This window comes from Phasianus colchicus, chromosome 11, assembly GCF_987193195.1.
Source record: "Phasianus colchicus chromosome 11, bPhaCol1.hap1.1, whole genome shotgun sequence".
Lineage (NCBI taxonomy): Eukaryota > Metazoa > Chordata > Aves > Galliformes > Phasianidae > Phasianus > Phasianus colchicus.
In genome coordinates, this window is record NC_143446.1 from 1,741,716 (window position 1) to 1,757,737 (window position 16,022).

Here is a 16,022-nt window from a genome sequence, read left to right on the forward strand (position 1 = left end):
TGTGTTCTTCTGTGTTCTGTTAAAATATTATCTATTTGAGCGGATGTAAGACAGTTAGGTTAACAGAAACAGCCCATAGTACTGCAGAGATCAAGCAAGGCTGTCAGTTTAAGCTCTGTAAGTTTGCTACATACCTTTCCAAAACTTCCTTTCCCCAGTACTTTATGGAAGACAAAGCTGTCTATATTGAATTTTCTCCTGCTTGCAATTCGTGGTGCTGGCTTGGCAGTGCTCCCCTCCCAGAGTTTATCATATTGGCTGTTATCTGCTAATTTAAAAAGGGAGGTTAAAGAAAAACTGCACAACTCAGATCGCCTGCTGTGAATTAGTGACACAGTATTTCAATTCAGTGACATGCTATTTCAGTTCATCTGCTGCTGGGACACTGGCCAATCTAACCATGCGGGTCAAATCATGTAGTTTACAACAAATTTGAATTACTCAAGAACACCTGATAATGTTGCATTGGAATCTGTGATCATTTCTGAAGCTGGGTTTAAGCAACACATACATTATGAAAATAAAAGAGCCTAACTTTATCACTAAGGTACAGAGCATAATTTGGAGAACAGGACAGGAGAGGTCAGTCCTCCTGTCTGAGGAGAGAGGCCATAAGAAATCTGGTCTGCGTCTGATCAAAGAATCACCAAGGTTGGAAAAGACCTCGAAGATCATCCAGCCCAACCATCTACCTACCACCAGTATTCCCCACTAAACCGTGTTCCTCAGTATAACATCTACATGTTTCTTGGACACCTGCAGGGGTGGTGACTCCACCACCTCCCCGGGCAGCCCATTCCAGCACCTGCTCACTCTTTTGGAGAAGAAAGTATTCCAAATATCCAACCTGAACCTCCCTGGTGCAACTTGAGGCCATTCCCTCTCGTCCTATTGCTGTTTCCTGGAAGAGAGGCCAAGCCCCACCTCATCACAGCCTCCCTTCAGAAAGTTGTACTCCTCCAGATTGACCAATCCCAGCTCCCTCAGCCACTCCCCATAAAACTCATGTTCCAGTTCCCTCACCAGCTTCACTGCCCTTCTCTGAACACATTCCAGGACCTCAATGTCCTTCTTGTAGTGAGGGGCCCAAAACTGAACTCCGTACTTGAGACCTCAACCAGAGCTGAGTACAGGAGGATGATCACCTTCCTGCTCCAGCTAGCAACAGATGATGCTGGCTAAGAAGCATGAAAACAACAGTTAAGTTCGATTATATTCTAAAATGAATAACTATCATTCCTTGGATCCCTACTGCACAGATCTACCATGTCACCAACAAGACACTGATGACAATCACAAGATGATATCGTATACACCCTACAAGCTGCACAGCATCTGAAGCAGGCAGGAATCGCAATGGCTGCAATCCTGACCTAATATTCAACCAAGCCACCTTTGCAAGAGGTTACTTGCTGTCTTTTGTAAAATCAGAACAAGTACGATAAATAATATAACACATTTTCTTACTGGGCATTGCAACAGAACTACCTGTAAAACCCCCATTTACTTCTTATTGAGCCTGGAGACTTCCATCTGATACAAAGTCAGCTTTTTGTTATACCTACCTCTGAATAAATAATCACAAGTTACTAAACCCAGATATATTAACTGCTAGAACTCTTTAACAATAGTAGAAAATACAAATAAACCTCATTCTGAACCTGCTGAGATAATTTAAGTGGGATCTGGAATCCTATCTCAGCTGCTCAATCTCAGTGTTCTGGCTCCTGAATCCCACAGTTGACAGCAGTTGTCACTGCACAAAGGCTTCCAACATACAAACAAAGATGGTTAACAATAGATGTGACATTTTGGGGGAGGTGGAGAGGTGTCAGAGCAGTGAGCTGTTCCCCACTGCCACTCAGGAACAGTGCCACAAGGAGATAACACACAGGTGTTCTGCAGAAAAGTGGGTTTGCTCATGGACTGAAAAAACACTGCTCTTCGCCAAGAAGTTATTAAGCACTTTGCATGGTCAGGTAAAAATTATGTGTATATTTTTAACAATGCTTGTTAAAAAAATCGTCTAACAGAAGGCAACAATGAATAACTGAAACTAGCAGCTTGTGCAGTCTGGTGGGTAAATGGCTGGAGGAAAATACTGTTGCTTTTCTTACCTGTTGCATCCCCTCCTGGACCTCGATGTTTCTTATCAAAATCCTGGTAAATACCAACATTTTCTACAGATCCAGAATCAGACCTTCGTGTGGACTTCTAAGAAGGAAGAGAACACTTTAAGCTCTACTGATACTGGTACTTCAGAAATATCTACAACAATAGCTGGTAAATGCAATGCAATGGCAGTATGATCTTCGCTTTTTAACAATTAACTCCCAGCACATCTCTCCTATAGAATTCTAGTTCACAGACTATTTAGCCACACCTTTTCAGCTCAGCCAATCATTTTACTTCTTTTACTGGCAAGAAAAACAATCACCAGAAATCCTAAACAGTCTGTGTAGTTATTTGCTGAAAAAGGTGGTGCAAGAGGTTTAAATCCACAGTGAAAACAATTGTTTGGTTTGAATTTGCTGTAGGAAACAGTTCCCTGGACTTGTGTTAATTTTTCTGAAAGGGGAGGTGGGAATCACTGTTATACTGGACACACCAGAATCAGTGTGTGACATCCTTCTTTAGCACATGCAAAGAAATTTTAGGTAGGAAGATCTCAGAGATCAAGTTCTACCAATGAGCACATGAAGTTTTTCTGTGTTGTGAAAGCTGGTGTAACAACTCTCAGTGTTTCCAAAGTAAATATCCTGTTAAAGCTAAAGGAATGCCTCAGCTGAGAGAAAATACTGTTGGCTTTTGTGATGTATTTTCCTGTTTTATTTCAGAGCTTGTGTTTGAATCTTAATTTCCAACTCAGAAGTCAACAGCAGTCTGTACACAAAAGACAACCACACTGCAGAAGGAGACCAACAAGGTAAATTATGGGGCCAGTGCTAATTCCAGGGGCATTTTCTTTCTGTATGTATCAGATTAATAAACACTGGAATGATTTGGTCTATTTCTCCTTACATATTTAATTTCAGCATTCAAGGGAAATTCTATAGTTGAAGCACGAGAAAAAGAGATTTCAGCTTTATGCTTTGAACACAATTAAGCAGAAAGGGAGAAAATAACCCTGGCACTGTCAAAGAACCAAGGTGCATTTCAGGGAGAACACTTCTCCTTTTTCAGAATTCTTTGTCAGGAGGGATGTTTTTCTCCTCAACTTCACCTCTACGTTGCTGACATCACTGTTACTCTCCTTATGGTCAAATTAAGAAGAGAAAGTTGTTTACATTCCCTCAGTTCCAAACTTCCATTCCCAACAAAAGTGATATGGAATAGTTGAAGTAAAATAAAAAATGAAAATGCTCTCAAACAACTAACTGAATGACAGAGGGCAATAAAACATACCTGGCTGACTTGAGTTAAAGCTTCAGCTAGCAACTTCTGGTTAATTCCACACAGGTTGGCCACCTTCTTTTGGCATTTATGATGCACATTCATTGCACATTCTAAAATAAATTTAAGGACAGTTATACAAGCACCAGGAAAATAACATTTGAGGTTACAACAAAATGGCTTTTTCCTCAGTGCAGTTCATAAGCATTACAGCAAGCCCAGGTTAGACATTAATCTATGTTACAAATAAAACTTAAAATTTTTATCTTTAACACAATGAAGGTTACAAAAATACAAAAAAAAAGTTTCCATCATTCTTCTCTTCTCAAAGTGTGTTACAATAAAGATCATCTTACATTTTTGTGACAGAATTACAAAAATCGTATTTGCAGTGAACACATTAACTACACCTTAGGTGCTACCTTGAGTCAGTCTCACCAGATTTCAGCTACTCCCAGCAGCAATTTTGATTATGCTCAAGATTACATCTCCACCGCATGTCTTCCAACTGCATGAGATGCTCAGCTTGGCTGAGCTGTCACACAAGCCAAGCACCTTGCTGTCCCCCTTTACTAAAAAGCTGTTTAAACAACACATGGATGATAAATCCACAACACATAAATGCGTAACACATAAATGCAGCGTGTGGTGATAGCTAATCTCTAGCAAGGGGCAGAGAGAAAGTGATCCTGTTGGACAAGCAGTGGGATGTCCCACCTGCCCTCCCTCTTCCTCTGTACCTTCACATTTGAGTCCTTGCTTGACCAGCCCCCAGAGCAGGCTGCCACAGTGGTCACAGAAAGTAGGGCTCATGTAGTTGTAAACTTTGAAGCGGTGAGGCATGTCAATGTTGAAACGTTCCTTCTGAAACTGTGGGCAGAGAGATGGGTGAGGCACTTGACCCAAAAGAGGACCAGCTTCCTATAGAAAATAGCTTGGAAATTACAAAGCTACAACAATTTTATACTGGATACCCCAGTCTTAACATTCTGCATGTAAGAATTTAGGTACATATTCCAGCCTAACAGGGCAGTTACTGAACAAAAACATGCTTTTTACATCTTACCACATTACATCTTTACATCTTACCACATCAGCAGTGAACATGAAGCTACAGAGTTAAATATATACGAGACAATCGTGTGAGATTCTCGGGGTCCTGACAATAGTCAACTCTCACTTTCAAGTACTGATGTTGTATAACACAGATGAAAGATAAGAGAGTCTCTGCAAAACACACTCAAAACATTGGGAAAACAATGCCACCTCACCCTCACAGTACATCACTAGGTGTAGCAATACACCATGTCACAAAACACACCCAAGAGAAAAATTTGGTATCTGGGACTTTTGAAGCCTGTGAAAATCCTTCTTGATCCATGAGTACATCCTTCATCTAGCAGGGAGCGAAGCACCCATCAATACTACCCACCTCCCACCTCCTTGTAGGGCTTTTAACTACCTTTTTTTTTTTTCTTTTTCTTTTTTACTTCAAAGTTCCACCCACTACACATTCAAACCCATTCTTAAGAAGTAACTCCACTGCGCAGGCAAATACCTCCCAGAATGTACCTGCCTGTTTCCATGCACGGTTTTGTTAGCTCAGGAGTATTTAGTTACACTCCAAGAATACTGTTCCAGCTCTTACCATTGTGTCTCTGCTGTTGGCTGCAGTACCAGTACACCTCCCAATGATTTTATCAATACATTTCTTATGAATAGCAGCGTTGCATTCTTCATGACATGTACAAGGAAAAAAAAAAAAGGATTTCTTCAGATAATAAATACATGGGATGAGATGTTTGCATTTCATAGCACAACATGAAAAAATACACCATCATACCACTGTACCAAACCACTTCTATCAAGATGATCTTTCTAAAGCAGTTTCCCTTTCATTCTCTCCTACCATAGCTTCTATTTCTAAATGAAATCTGTCTCCATTAGATAATGCCACCAGAATTTGATAATATGAGGTTGATAATATGAGGACAATATTAGGCTTTTTATCCTCTTTGATACCTCCTCTGCTGTTTGAAATAACACACAGAGTTAGGAAGTATTTTTGAATTCAGCTGTAAAATCCATCAGTAATTGTAATTTATTTTACAAAAGGTTTCACAAAAGCAGCTGTCATGTATGAGTGCAACTTTTCCAGTGTATTACATACATGTTAGAAGAATAGTTCTGTCTAAATCTTGGTACTAAAATTTCAGGTAGGAATCACAGCTAGGCAACTTTAGATCATCACACAAAATTTATATTTAGCATCTACTGATGATGTAGATATTTGTGCAAATTTACAGGATTTTTTTTCCAAAGGTAACAGCTGGATCTATAAAATAAATTAGATCTATAAAATAATGTAGAAAGTAAAACAATAAAAAGACAAAATTCAACTTACGCCTACATTTGTATCCTTGTTTGTTCAGTCCCCTGAAAAACAAATGATAGAGAAGGAAATCACGTAAGTATATGCTTGCTAGAAGTGTTTTTTTTTTTTTTCCTATATCCACTATGTCATCCAATTTCTTGATCCATGGGACCATTTGCTCCCATTAATAAACTGGTCTAAGTTCTAGTATTCAGAACCCACTGCCCTAGGAAGACAAGACTTAGAAATAAAAGTAGTATGTTCTGAAAGGCTATCACATTAGCAGGAGAACACAGAAAAAAAAAGCTTCAATCACTGGGAAATTCCTCCTGATTTGGCTTACTGTTAGAATGACTTTCCTACCACACTGATCCAGCTTCTTGCTCGGTCTTTATTCTGCTATCAGCTCCTTCATATCTCAAAGTCTGAGAGAGTAAATACTTTCCAACGTGTACTACTGATGAATTTACATCTATGTTTTTTTCAATATACGAGGGCAATTTTACAGTTATTTATCCTTTAGGGGTGGGGGAAGTTTAGTGCTTCTTTCTTACCATACGAACTCTTTGCAGACAGAACAAAATGTGGGCTGTCCAAAGAAGGTAGCAATAAATTCATGATTTTTGATGTAGTGGATCTTTGCTTGCTTGATAGCTCCTCTCCTGTTGATAGTTACTGTTCCTTCTTCTTCCCTCATTGACTGTCTGCAATCTAAGGGGAGAAGTAGGCAGACAAGACGACATACTTTTAATTCTAAGTTATTACCAAGACTAATATTTGTTTCTCCAAAATATTGTTTCCTCTTCTGTTTCCAGCTTGTATTTCTAATTTACACCTCCATCATCCTTGCAGACATTCAGTCCAACAAGGGCAAAGCACATGAATGCACTGGTTCCTAAGCATTCTTTTTGCAGGCAGCTCTCGCTCCTGCTCCTTCAGAGGAAGCCTTCAGCAAATGAAGCTGACAAGAAGCAGAGAAGTAGCACAGGCTCACTGGAGAAATGACAACTACAGATGTTTCTTGAAAAATTCTAAGCTCTAGTCCATATTAAAGAGAAATTATGTTTTATTGGAAGCAAGATATCTTCTCCATCAGTAGAAGCCTTTTCATACTCTGCATGCCCTTCTGACCTTCCGAGTCACCGCTGGACCACATGGTTGTTTCATTTTGGGATATGAATTTCCTCAGGCCTTCATCATGAATTGGCTGAGAACTGGCTCATACAGACCCTTCATCACTGGTTATAGCTGTTCCTACCCATTTCCAAGGAAGCTTCCCAGTTTGTATCACAGAAGTGAGTTTCCTATGTCATAATGTCTCAATCAAAACTCAAGACTCTATAGTGATACACATTTTGAAAACAATAGGAAGAGTCTGTAAAGGAAACAGCTCCATAAAGGTGCATCAAAACTGACTGGGATAACTGGCAATTTAACTGTAGGATGCATCTCTTCTGGACAGAAAGGAGCTGATAAGAGACAAGCCTGATTCAGCAGGGAAAGACGTAAGCTTCAATCAACCACAGGAGCAAGTGCATTGCTAATCACATCAGTTCTGGTCAGCAGTAGAGGGTCTCAATGAGGAAAAACACAGCCATGGCTCACAGGGTGGAAATGCTGCAAAGTTTAGGGTAACGAGACTGCCTTGTGCAGGGTGGGAGGTTTCACAACCATGGTGCAACATAAAAGCCATAAGAGTACTTTTCCCATTGCCAACAGAACTGGGGTTTGATTTACTCCATGGCATTGCTGCCTTTCAACACCGTCAGGCAGTGCTTTGCCTTCTATAAGGGCTGCTCCAAGAGGAATGCCTCCTATTTTATTCTGTCAGCCCACAAAGTCAGAGGCAGATGTCTGTGAGATGACAGTTGAGCTTGAACCTTCCTACCAATATTCTGTGACATTCTGTTGCCATACAAAGACGGCAGCAGAGTCAGACAAAATAGTGTGGGACACGGAAGTGCTTATAAAACAAAGGGGTGTCACTGTATTTCTCCATGCAGAAAAATTAGCACTAACTGACATTTATCAACACTTGTTGAATGTTGATAGAGACCAACTGGTGGATGTAAGCACAGTGAGGTGGTGGGTGGTGTGCTTCAGCAGTGGTGACAGCAACATGAAAGACCAGTCATCATCACAGAATCATAGAATGGCCTGGGTTGAAAAGGACCATAAGGATTGTCTAGTTTCAACCCCCCTGCTATGTGCAGGGTTGCCAGCCACTAGGAGGCATTACTTTTGGAGTGACCTACGTAGACTGATAGAAACAGCCTTGTTTCCTTTGCCAAGTCACATTAAGCACAATGCCTGCATTTACCACTAAGTTACCCAAGAGCCCTGTTCTTGTTGCTAACTGTGCTTGTTCTTTACCATTTTATCAGCTGCCTGCCACTGCTGCAGTTCCAACAGACCACTGAACATGGAAGACAATCTATCATCCGATACCATTTTGAGTGTCCTGAGCTAATTCATCAGTTACAGACAACATCAGTCAGCCTACAGCAGCACTTGCTATTGTAGAAAAGAAAGGTCAAAGTCAGTTCAGAGGTTAAGAAAAGATTAAGCATTTTACTGCAAAAAATGATCCAAAAAAACCCCTCGGTTTTGAGCATCAGATATTAAAGCACTTTCCTGAGAAACTGACCATCTGGGTCAGAGAAAAACCCACCCTGTCTTGACCTGATGAGTTTAAAAGATGCACTGACACCATGTACACTGCAACTTCTTTAGGAACAGGATTCATTTCTGCTGTTCAAACAGGCCCCTGAGTTCACCCAACAAAAACTCCCATCAACTGCTGCACTCCAGGCTCGCTCATGTCTGCATACAGTACTATCCTTTGGTTGAACCCTGCTGAGCAAATACACAGATCACACCCACTGTCCCTCAAATGCTTCAGGGAAACCACACACTGAAATGTGTGGGCAAAAAAAAAGAAAAGCATGTCAAGAGCTGGTAGAAGTTCATGCTGCCTATTGCATGAAAAGTATGTGTTCAGAAGGGGGATTTAATCAGTAATAGCAACAAAGCAGAGGAAGTAATGATATTTCTTCACATGTTTTAAGGAGATTGAACAGACTGGGGAAAAAGTCTTCCTAAAGCCTGAACACTGTGGTTCCCCATTTTACAATGAGCAACAAACAGGATTCACCACTGTGTGAACAGGATATGGCTTCTCATGCTGGTTCACTGTTAGCAATTTAGTATTGCTGATGCTGCGCGCAAAATTCCCAGATAACACTTTAGATCAAGGTATGGGAAATCATGGTGTTTCCTCCTCGTCTGGAAAACTGACGTTGAAACTAGCAGAAATGTATTAGATAGGCACCTAGTTTTAATGGGGTAATTAGTAAACTGGGCTGCATCACTTGAGAAGTGGGAAAAATAAATGTTTTCCTTAAACATATTCTGACTATGAAGAATCCTGGAGCACAGAGAAACTTCAAAATCTGCACATGAGAATGAACAGTCTTCACAACCTGCTGCCTTATTATGTACCTTTGCCATAACCAAGCAACATACCAAAGCACAGCTGAAAGCACTTTGCATGCTTCTGAAGACACCGTGAGGTTTGGACAGCAGCTGTATGGCGTGTACATCTGAACCTGATATGGCTCAAAAATGACAGCATGGATCATTTCCATTTACTACAGCTATACTTAGCCAGTTATTGTTAATGAGCAAATTATCTTTAATGTGTATTGCTCAAGTTTTTAAGAAGTTCAGCCAAACACGGACTCGGGGAACAGAGGCTTTGTTTTAGAGATGCAGAGAGAACTGATGACTGCAAGGAAGGACATTTTCCAACAGCAGCATGGAGGCAGTGAGAGGAAGAAACACTAAGGGAAAGACTTTGCTTTTCTCCAAGCCAGAACCACCCCAGGTGACACACTTGTGCTGAGCTGGCAAAACCAGAGCCACGGAGCTGAATCAGCAACTAGAATCTGGTGACCTCTGCTGCAACAGCAGCCCATTGTAATCATTCAGAACCCAGCACACACCATTAACCATCATCTACTTCTTCTGTTGAGAACTACAGTTAATATTTATCAGTTGCACACTGCTTTTATATTCCAAGGATCCTCCTCAAAACTTGCAGTTGATGTGACAAAAGGACCCGTGCTGCCCTGTGCCACATACTCATTAAAGCACGCCTGAGTGCCAACGCTGCACTTCTGCAGAGGTCTGCAGCCATAGCAGTGTGCACACTGTCCAACTGTAGCACCAGCCCCTGCGACTGCAGCCAGCAACACACCAGGCAAACCACAGCCTGAGAAACACCTGCTGAGCTACCCAACACAACACTGCTGGGACTCTGCTGACCTGTAATGAACCTCAAGGCGAGATACCAGATTGTCTGTTTGACCTCCCAAGTTACAAAACAAACAAACAGAGTTTTAAAGAGAATAGAAAAATATTTATTATCTTCAGAGTTCATTTTTCACTTTATCCTGTTCGTTTCATGATTTTGTTTATAATCTGAAGAGAGGAAAGATAACCAATGCTACTGGCAGAACCTGAGAACCGAGACTTTGCTTCTAACAGGGACAGGCAAAACGTTTCCCAAGTTAAATGGCTGATTGAGTTGAAAGAGATTTGCCGGAAACTTTACCGTAAATAATAAAACTCATCAACATTTCTGTTGTGTGTGTCTTTCTGCAGTTCTACTGCCCTGCAGTTAGCTCTGTTTGAAAGTTAAGTCAAGAAAAATATTAATCTCACGTGGTAATCATTAAAAAAAGAAATCTTGCTTCTCTCATAGGAGACCTTCCTGGTACAAACTGGCTCTCTAATCTGGTCTTGGAGAGGTTTGCTCTACAGGTCTGTACAAAAAAACATCCACACAAGTACAAGTTTCCCAGAAGTCTGTGATTCTGTGACACAAATTTGCTATGCTAAACTATTTTGGGGTTTGTGACCGTTACGATTCACTTACAGGCTGAATATTAATATTGCCAGGTATTTCTCTTTCTTTTAAGCCATCTTCTCCATCTTCAAAACCTGCACAAGCCCATACTACGTGCTCTCAAAGCTGGAGCACAACATCACATTACCTGCCTCAGCCCCAGGCAGCCACACTGCAGGCTTCAACAAGGGAGCTCAAATCCATTTCTGAACTCTTTCCAGCACCTTTTGTAAAGGTAAACATAATCCATGCAATAAACACAAAGACACAGAAAACACAGCCTTTAATTGAAAAACCAACCAAACTGCAACTAACTCAAATTTCAAACATATATTTGATATTGAGCTTCCTCTGGCCTGCACAGTGTTAGTTACCTTCCCAACCAAATGCACTACCAATTGTGCACTTATCAAACAACTCCAACCGGGAACGTTTGATTTCCTTGAAAAGAAAAAGGTTTCTGTTAAATGAGTGCAAGCATACTTCTGCAGGCAGGTCAAATCTAGACCCACACAACACACAGATCACGACAGCAGAGCATCTGTGCGTCTGTTCTTTATGTCATTATTTTTCACAGAAGCCTCAGAAAAAACCTGATCTGAAAAGCTCTCAGATCTCAAACTCACCCAACACTCATCACATCACACACAAGGAAAGCATTACAAAAAACTGCAGCTCCCTGCCTCACATTACTCTCCCAGAAACCAGATACTTCAGATATCAGGAGCTCACATGCAAACCTGGTCCACCTGCCTGGAGCTGAAGGTAACACTTCAGGAAGCTGAAAGCAGCAAAACAGTCAGTCAGAATCCAGAACCAAGAACAAAAGCTGTGTTCCCAAAGCTGCTAGCAGAGCAGGCCATGCAAGCAGTTCAGCAAGCCACATCTGTGAACCTGGGTTTTCTTACTCTGTACGGTCATTAATTACATTTAATGAAACAAGGAGCCACAGAAGCATTAAACACATTGCAGCTCCCACCTATTAAAAGTAAAGATGCGTTACAGAACTACAAGCTATTTTCAATACTGCAGGAGAATGAGAGGGAAAAGGAAAACAGTATTTTGAAATGAAAACAGGAGTCAACATCCTGCTGTTCTGCTTCACACAGTAGAAGACAAGCTTTGATTTCCAGCACAAACTCGTTTGTAGATCCCAGGACAGAAGGCAAAAGAAGCAGAGCACTATGCCAGGGCTCTGCTGTCACTGCCTGGTAGAAAAGAGCATCCAAGACTGGGCAGACTTTTCAAATGTGCCTCTAAAATCTACTGACTAGACTCCAGTCTGCAAAGTGAATGCACAAACACATAAATGAAATGGCTCAGTGCAGCCCACCATGGAGCAAATTTAATACCACTTAATTCCAAGAAAGTTATTTTCCATTATCCTCTAACAATAAATCTGGTAATGGAGCAGTACCATGCTTACTTCTCAGCACTGCTGCTTACTATGAAAGCTAAGAAAAGCAATTTTCTATAGAGATAGCAGAATGTGTTCTACTTAGATGGAAAGGCTGGAAATCAAAACTTCTATCTGCAAAACGAGCCAAAGAAAGCTTGTCATCTCTGCAAAGTGCTTGAGATGTTCAAATGCGAGCTACCACCTACAACTCAAGGACACAGATGGCAGCAATACCTCAACCTAGGAACAGCTGGAGTGCCAGTTTCAGAACAAGCATTTTTTAGTATTTTAGAGCAGTGCAAAGATAAGTGCAAACTGCTGCACAGCTTTCCTACATCGCAATATACAGTGAGACAAAAGCAAGCCTGTAACACTGAGCAGTGTATATTACAATATAATGATGCTGGATGTGAACATTCTAAGCATCAGATTGAACAACTTTCCTTCACAAAACGTAGCTGGATAACTATGTCTTGGAAAGGAGTCTCTGATGACTCTGTACTTCAGTTATCAAAAAGGGGTTGGTCAGTCACTGCCTATAGACTGGAAGGTAAACAGAGAAAAAAGTAGAGTACTGCAAAACAGAAGGCCAAACTGAAACACTGCAAATGTCAACTTGAAAACTAAAGCCTGGATGATTTAATAATCTGTTTACTATTTAGATTTCATCTACTGCCATTTTAATCACTAATAATAAAAGCAATGAAAGGACTTTCAATAACGCTGTATCAATTTTTAATTTCATCTGACAAATAACAATGTGCAATCATTTTATAGCACATACAGCACGCATCAGCACCTCTCCCTAGCATTTTGTAGCAAATTACACATATGCAACCTCTACTGTTTTTCACATCAGTATGGAGGGATGGAGCTTCAGTTTCATAAAATGAAAAACTGAAAAAAAATGAAGCAGGATTTGTGCACCTGTGGTTGAGAGATGTTTAAGCTTTCTGGACAAATAGATTTCTGTATGCCTTGCTGAACACACAGAGCCTCATCACACTGGTATCCCATGAAGCTGCCTTGGGTGGGAAAGCAATGATAACGTCCAAGACAAAGGTTTCCTAACATAATGGTTCACAACAATTTGAATGTCAAACAGAGTATCACTGGTGCATAAACAGATTCCAACCTCCAGAGACATGCTTTTGCATATGGTTCTTCACCAATTTTTTTTAATACTGCTTTAAAGAATAAACATTTCATAAAGAAGAACGAAGTAACAAGACTAGAGGCAGCTTTTGGGTTGTGTTCTTTTTACCACTGCAAAGCTAAAACACCAACTCTGACATGCTGCAGTGTCACCTTCTGCATATCACCATCTATCTTTAGTAGCCTTTCCAGAAGCTGCCATGCAGATTGCACATATGGTACAAAAAACCTTTAGAAACTACTTGTTCTATGAGAGTAGAACTATGTTCCCTGTATATATTTGGAAAAAAAAAGAAAAAACAAAATAACCACACACACACAAAAAAAACAAGCAAAAAACCAACCCCAAACAACAACAACAAAAAACATTAAACTCACACAAATGCTTTCAAGCTTAGTGCTTATCCACTGATTATTTATAAACACAGTATAATACCACGTAAGACTGACAAGCTAAAATGACAGAGCAGTGGTTCCCAATAAATAAAGCTTTCGTGACTTCAGTATGGGAAAGTTAAGCAAGCTGTGAGGTTTACATCATTTCCTTTAGGAAAGTTATACAAATCACTGCTAGAATATTTGTTTTTGCTGGTGTTCCTAAAGCTTCCCCCCCTCATAATCAGCTACCTCCTCTCATCTCCTAGCTTCTTGCCAGTGTGTGCAGATTTCTAACACATACAGCCTGTTAATTTTTTCATCTGATACAGCAGAACATTAATAGGATTTGCATTTAACGTTTAACCATTCACCAACTGCTATGATTGATTTCCATGACTAATGAGTACTACAGCTGAATCCCAGGAAAATCAGACCCACTTCCCCAATCCACAAAAAACGTTTACCACAAAAATTAGAACAAGACATTTAACTTCTTTATGCTTAAAACAGAAACTCAGTATTTTTTTGTTGAGTCAAAACATGAGGGCAGATATATTAAAGGCCCCAGGGTGCCTGAATGCAACAGAGTACTACAACAGAGTATGAAGGCATTTAGAAATTAACAAATGTGGCACCCATGACTCCACCAAAGCAAAGAAAACCCTTACAAAACAAAACAAAAAAATTTGCAAAATGAATTAATAACATCAGAAAACTACTCAGTACACCAGGATTTTTTTGTATTTTTTTTGTAATCTACATTCCGTGTTTTACAGAACTGGAAATAAAAAACAAACTTACCTGCATCTTCTAAAAAATACTGCACAGCCATCAGCACCTTCCCCTGAGGTTGTAGGTCAAGCTGTGGAAAGAAAGATACCAAAGGTGAAGTATGTGGTAGACTGAAACTCCCAAGAGCTTACACTGCTCTCTAGGCAACCAAAGCACAGTGTTCAGTAACTGCTGGATTGTGACCTATTCCATATCTCACGGCTGCAGCTGAACCAGGTGCTTTTATCCTATTGTTTTTACTACTATGCTGCATGGCTTTGATGTCGACCCAGCAGCTCAGTGCAGTTACAGTTCATTGTTTTTACACGTTCTCTTCCCTCTTCTGAATTTCATCAGCATCTATTTTTACTTTCAGTAAATTCAATTTGCACAGGAATCCAGTTTTTAAATTCTGTACAACAATTAATAACAATATTGACAGCACAAACCACAGATACACCAAATACTGTCACACATCATCAGAAAAACAGCAATGGCATCAACATTTATTTTGCTTTTTCCCCTCAAACTGTTAGACAAGGTTTCTCTGGCAAAGCCTACTGACCAACATCATTACAAAGCTGCCAGAGAAAAGCAAGTGTCTTTCAAGCCTAGGCTCAGTAACCACTACTTCTTAACCTTCATAAAAGATAGGAAACTATTAGCATGAAAGAATCGGATTCAGTCTTTACCTTAGAGCAAAGTACCACTGGGTTAATAGAACTTGGGAAAAACAAGATACATCCATGTATATATTTCCACAGATCCCATTGCCCTACTGGGATAATGGCCAATTTTATTTTATTTTTTATTTCTAAGGCACTGTGACACTCAGAAACATCTGTCTAACAAAGGCAAAGACTTCAGTAACTACTGACTGGCTTCCTCTCCAAACACAAAGCCAGCCTTCCAAGCTATAGTAAGTGGAGTGACACCTTTGCTGAGCACAATGGTTTACCCAAGTGGTGACTGAGGTCATTTAATGCTGAAGGTGACTAGGTGGTACTGCTCTGTGGATAACAAGCAAAAGATTTCAAACCACTGAACTGGCTGAACTAATACTGATTGCTATTAGTTTCAACAGTTCTAAATAATTACTTTTGTCCCAGAATTCAAGAGGAAAAAAATGTACAATTTCAGAACATAACAGATGAGCACAAACCAGTGAGACATTACTGAGCTTGCAAAATCTGTAAAACCCTTCAAAAATATTAAACATCACCTTAAGTTTTCTGTTTTTCACCTTCACGATCTGTTTGGTGAGGTAGACTTGCACATACTCAGAAGAGCAAAATCCTGCTACTTACAATAAAAATGCACTTGAGATAGAATAGTTCCTTAACAAGTATTCCCACACTAAGCGAGACAACAACTGGATGCTCCTTTTGGTGCTTCTATCTAGCATTCAGGATGACCCACCATTGATTTAGGCACCCCTTTCCAATGGGGAACTAGCTTTGTCACGTCTGTGAGCAAAGAGACCCATCGAATCAGACATATCCATAACTAACTTTACTATCCCCCCATCCTGCTTTAGGTGGGCCAGTGAAAAGGTCTTCTCCTGAAGCATCCTGGGCAAATTCAGCAACACAACAGGCTTTGAATATAAGATTACGCATGAGATTTTAAGGAGATCTGCTTGT

The 16,022-nt window shown here is 40.3% G+C and overlaps 1 protein-coding gene across 5 annotated transcripts in view; it reads right to left on the reverse strand.

Annotated features, from left to right (window-relative positions):
• The window catches only part of PRKCD (protein kinase C delta), a 62,306-nt gene that overhangs the window by 8,193 nt on the left and 38,091 nt on the right, over nucleotides 1-16,022 (reverse strand). For 4 of the 5 annotated variants that reach the window (XM_090147902.1, XM_031598582.2, XM_031598581.2 and 1 more), the window contains exons 4-11: nucleotides 14,410-14,470; nucleotides 6,322-6,478; nucleotides 5,798-5,829; nucleotides 5,042-5,127; nucleotides 4,134-4,263; nucleotides 3,406-3,506; nucleotides 2,118-2,214; nucleotides 135-268 (exon numbers count right to left, since the gene is read on the reverse strand). In XM_090147902.1, the coding sequence (XP_090004028.1) occupies nucleotides 135-268; nucleotides 2,118-2,214; nucleotides 3,406-3,506; nucleotides 4,134-4,263; nucleotides 5,042-5,127; nucleotides 5,798-5,829; nucleotides 6,322-6,478; nucleotides 14,410-14,470 (798 nt within the window). The remainder of the gene's footprint in view (nucleotides 1-134; nucleotides 269-2,117; nucleotides 2,215-3,405; nucleotides 3,507-4,133; nucleotides 4,264-5,041; nucleotides 5,128-5,797; nucleotides 5,830-6,321; nucleotides 6,479-14,409; nucleotides 14,471-16,022) is intronic. The other variant, XM_031598583.2, reaches the window with a different exon arrangement.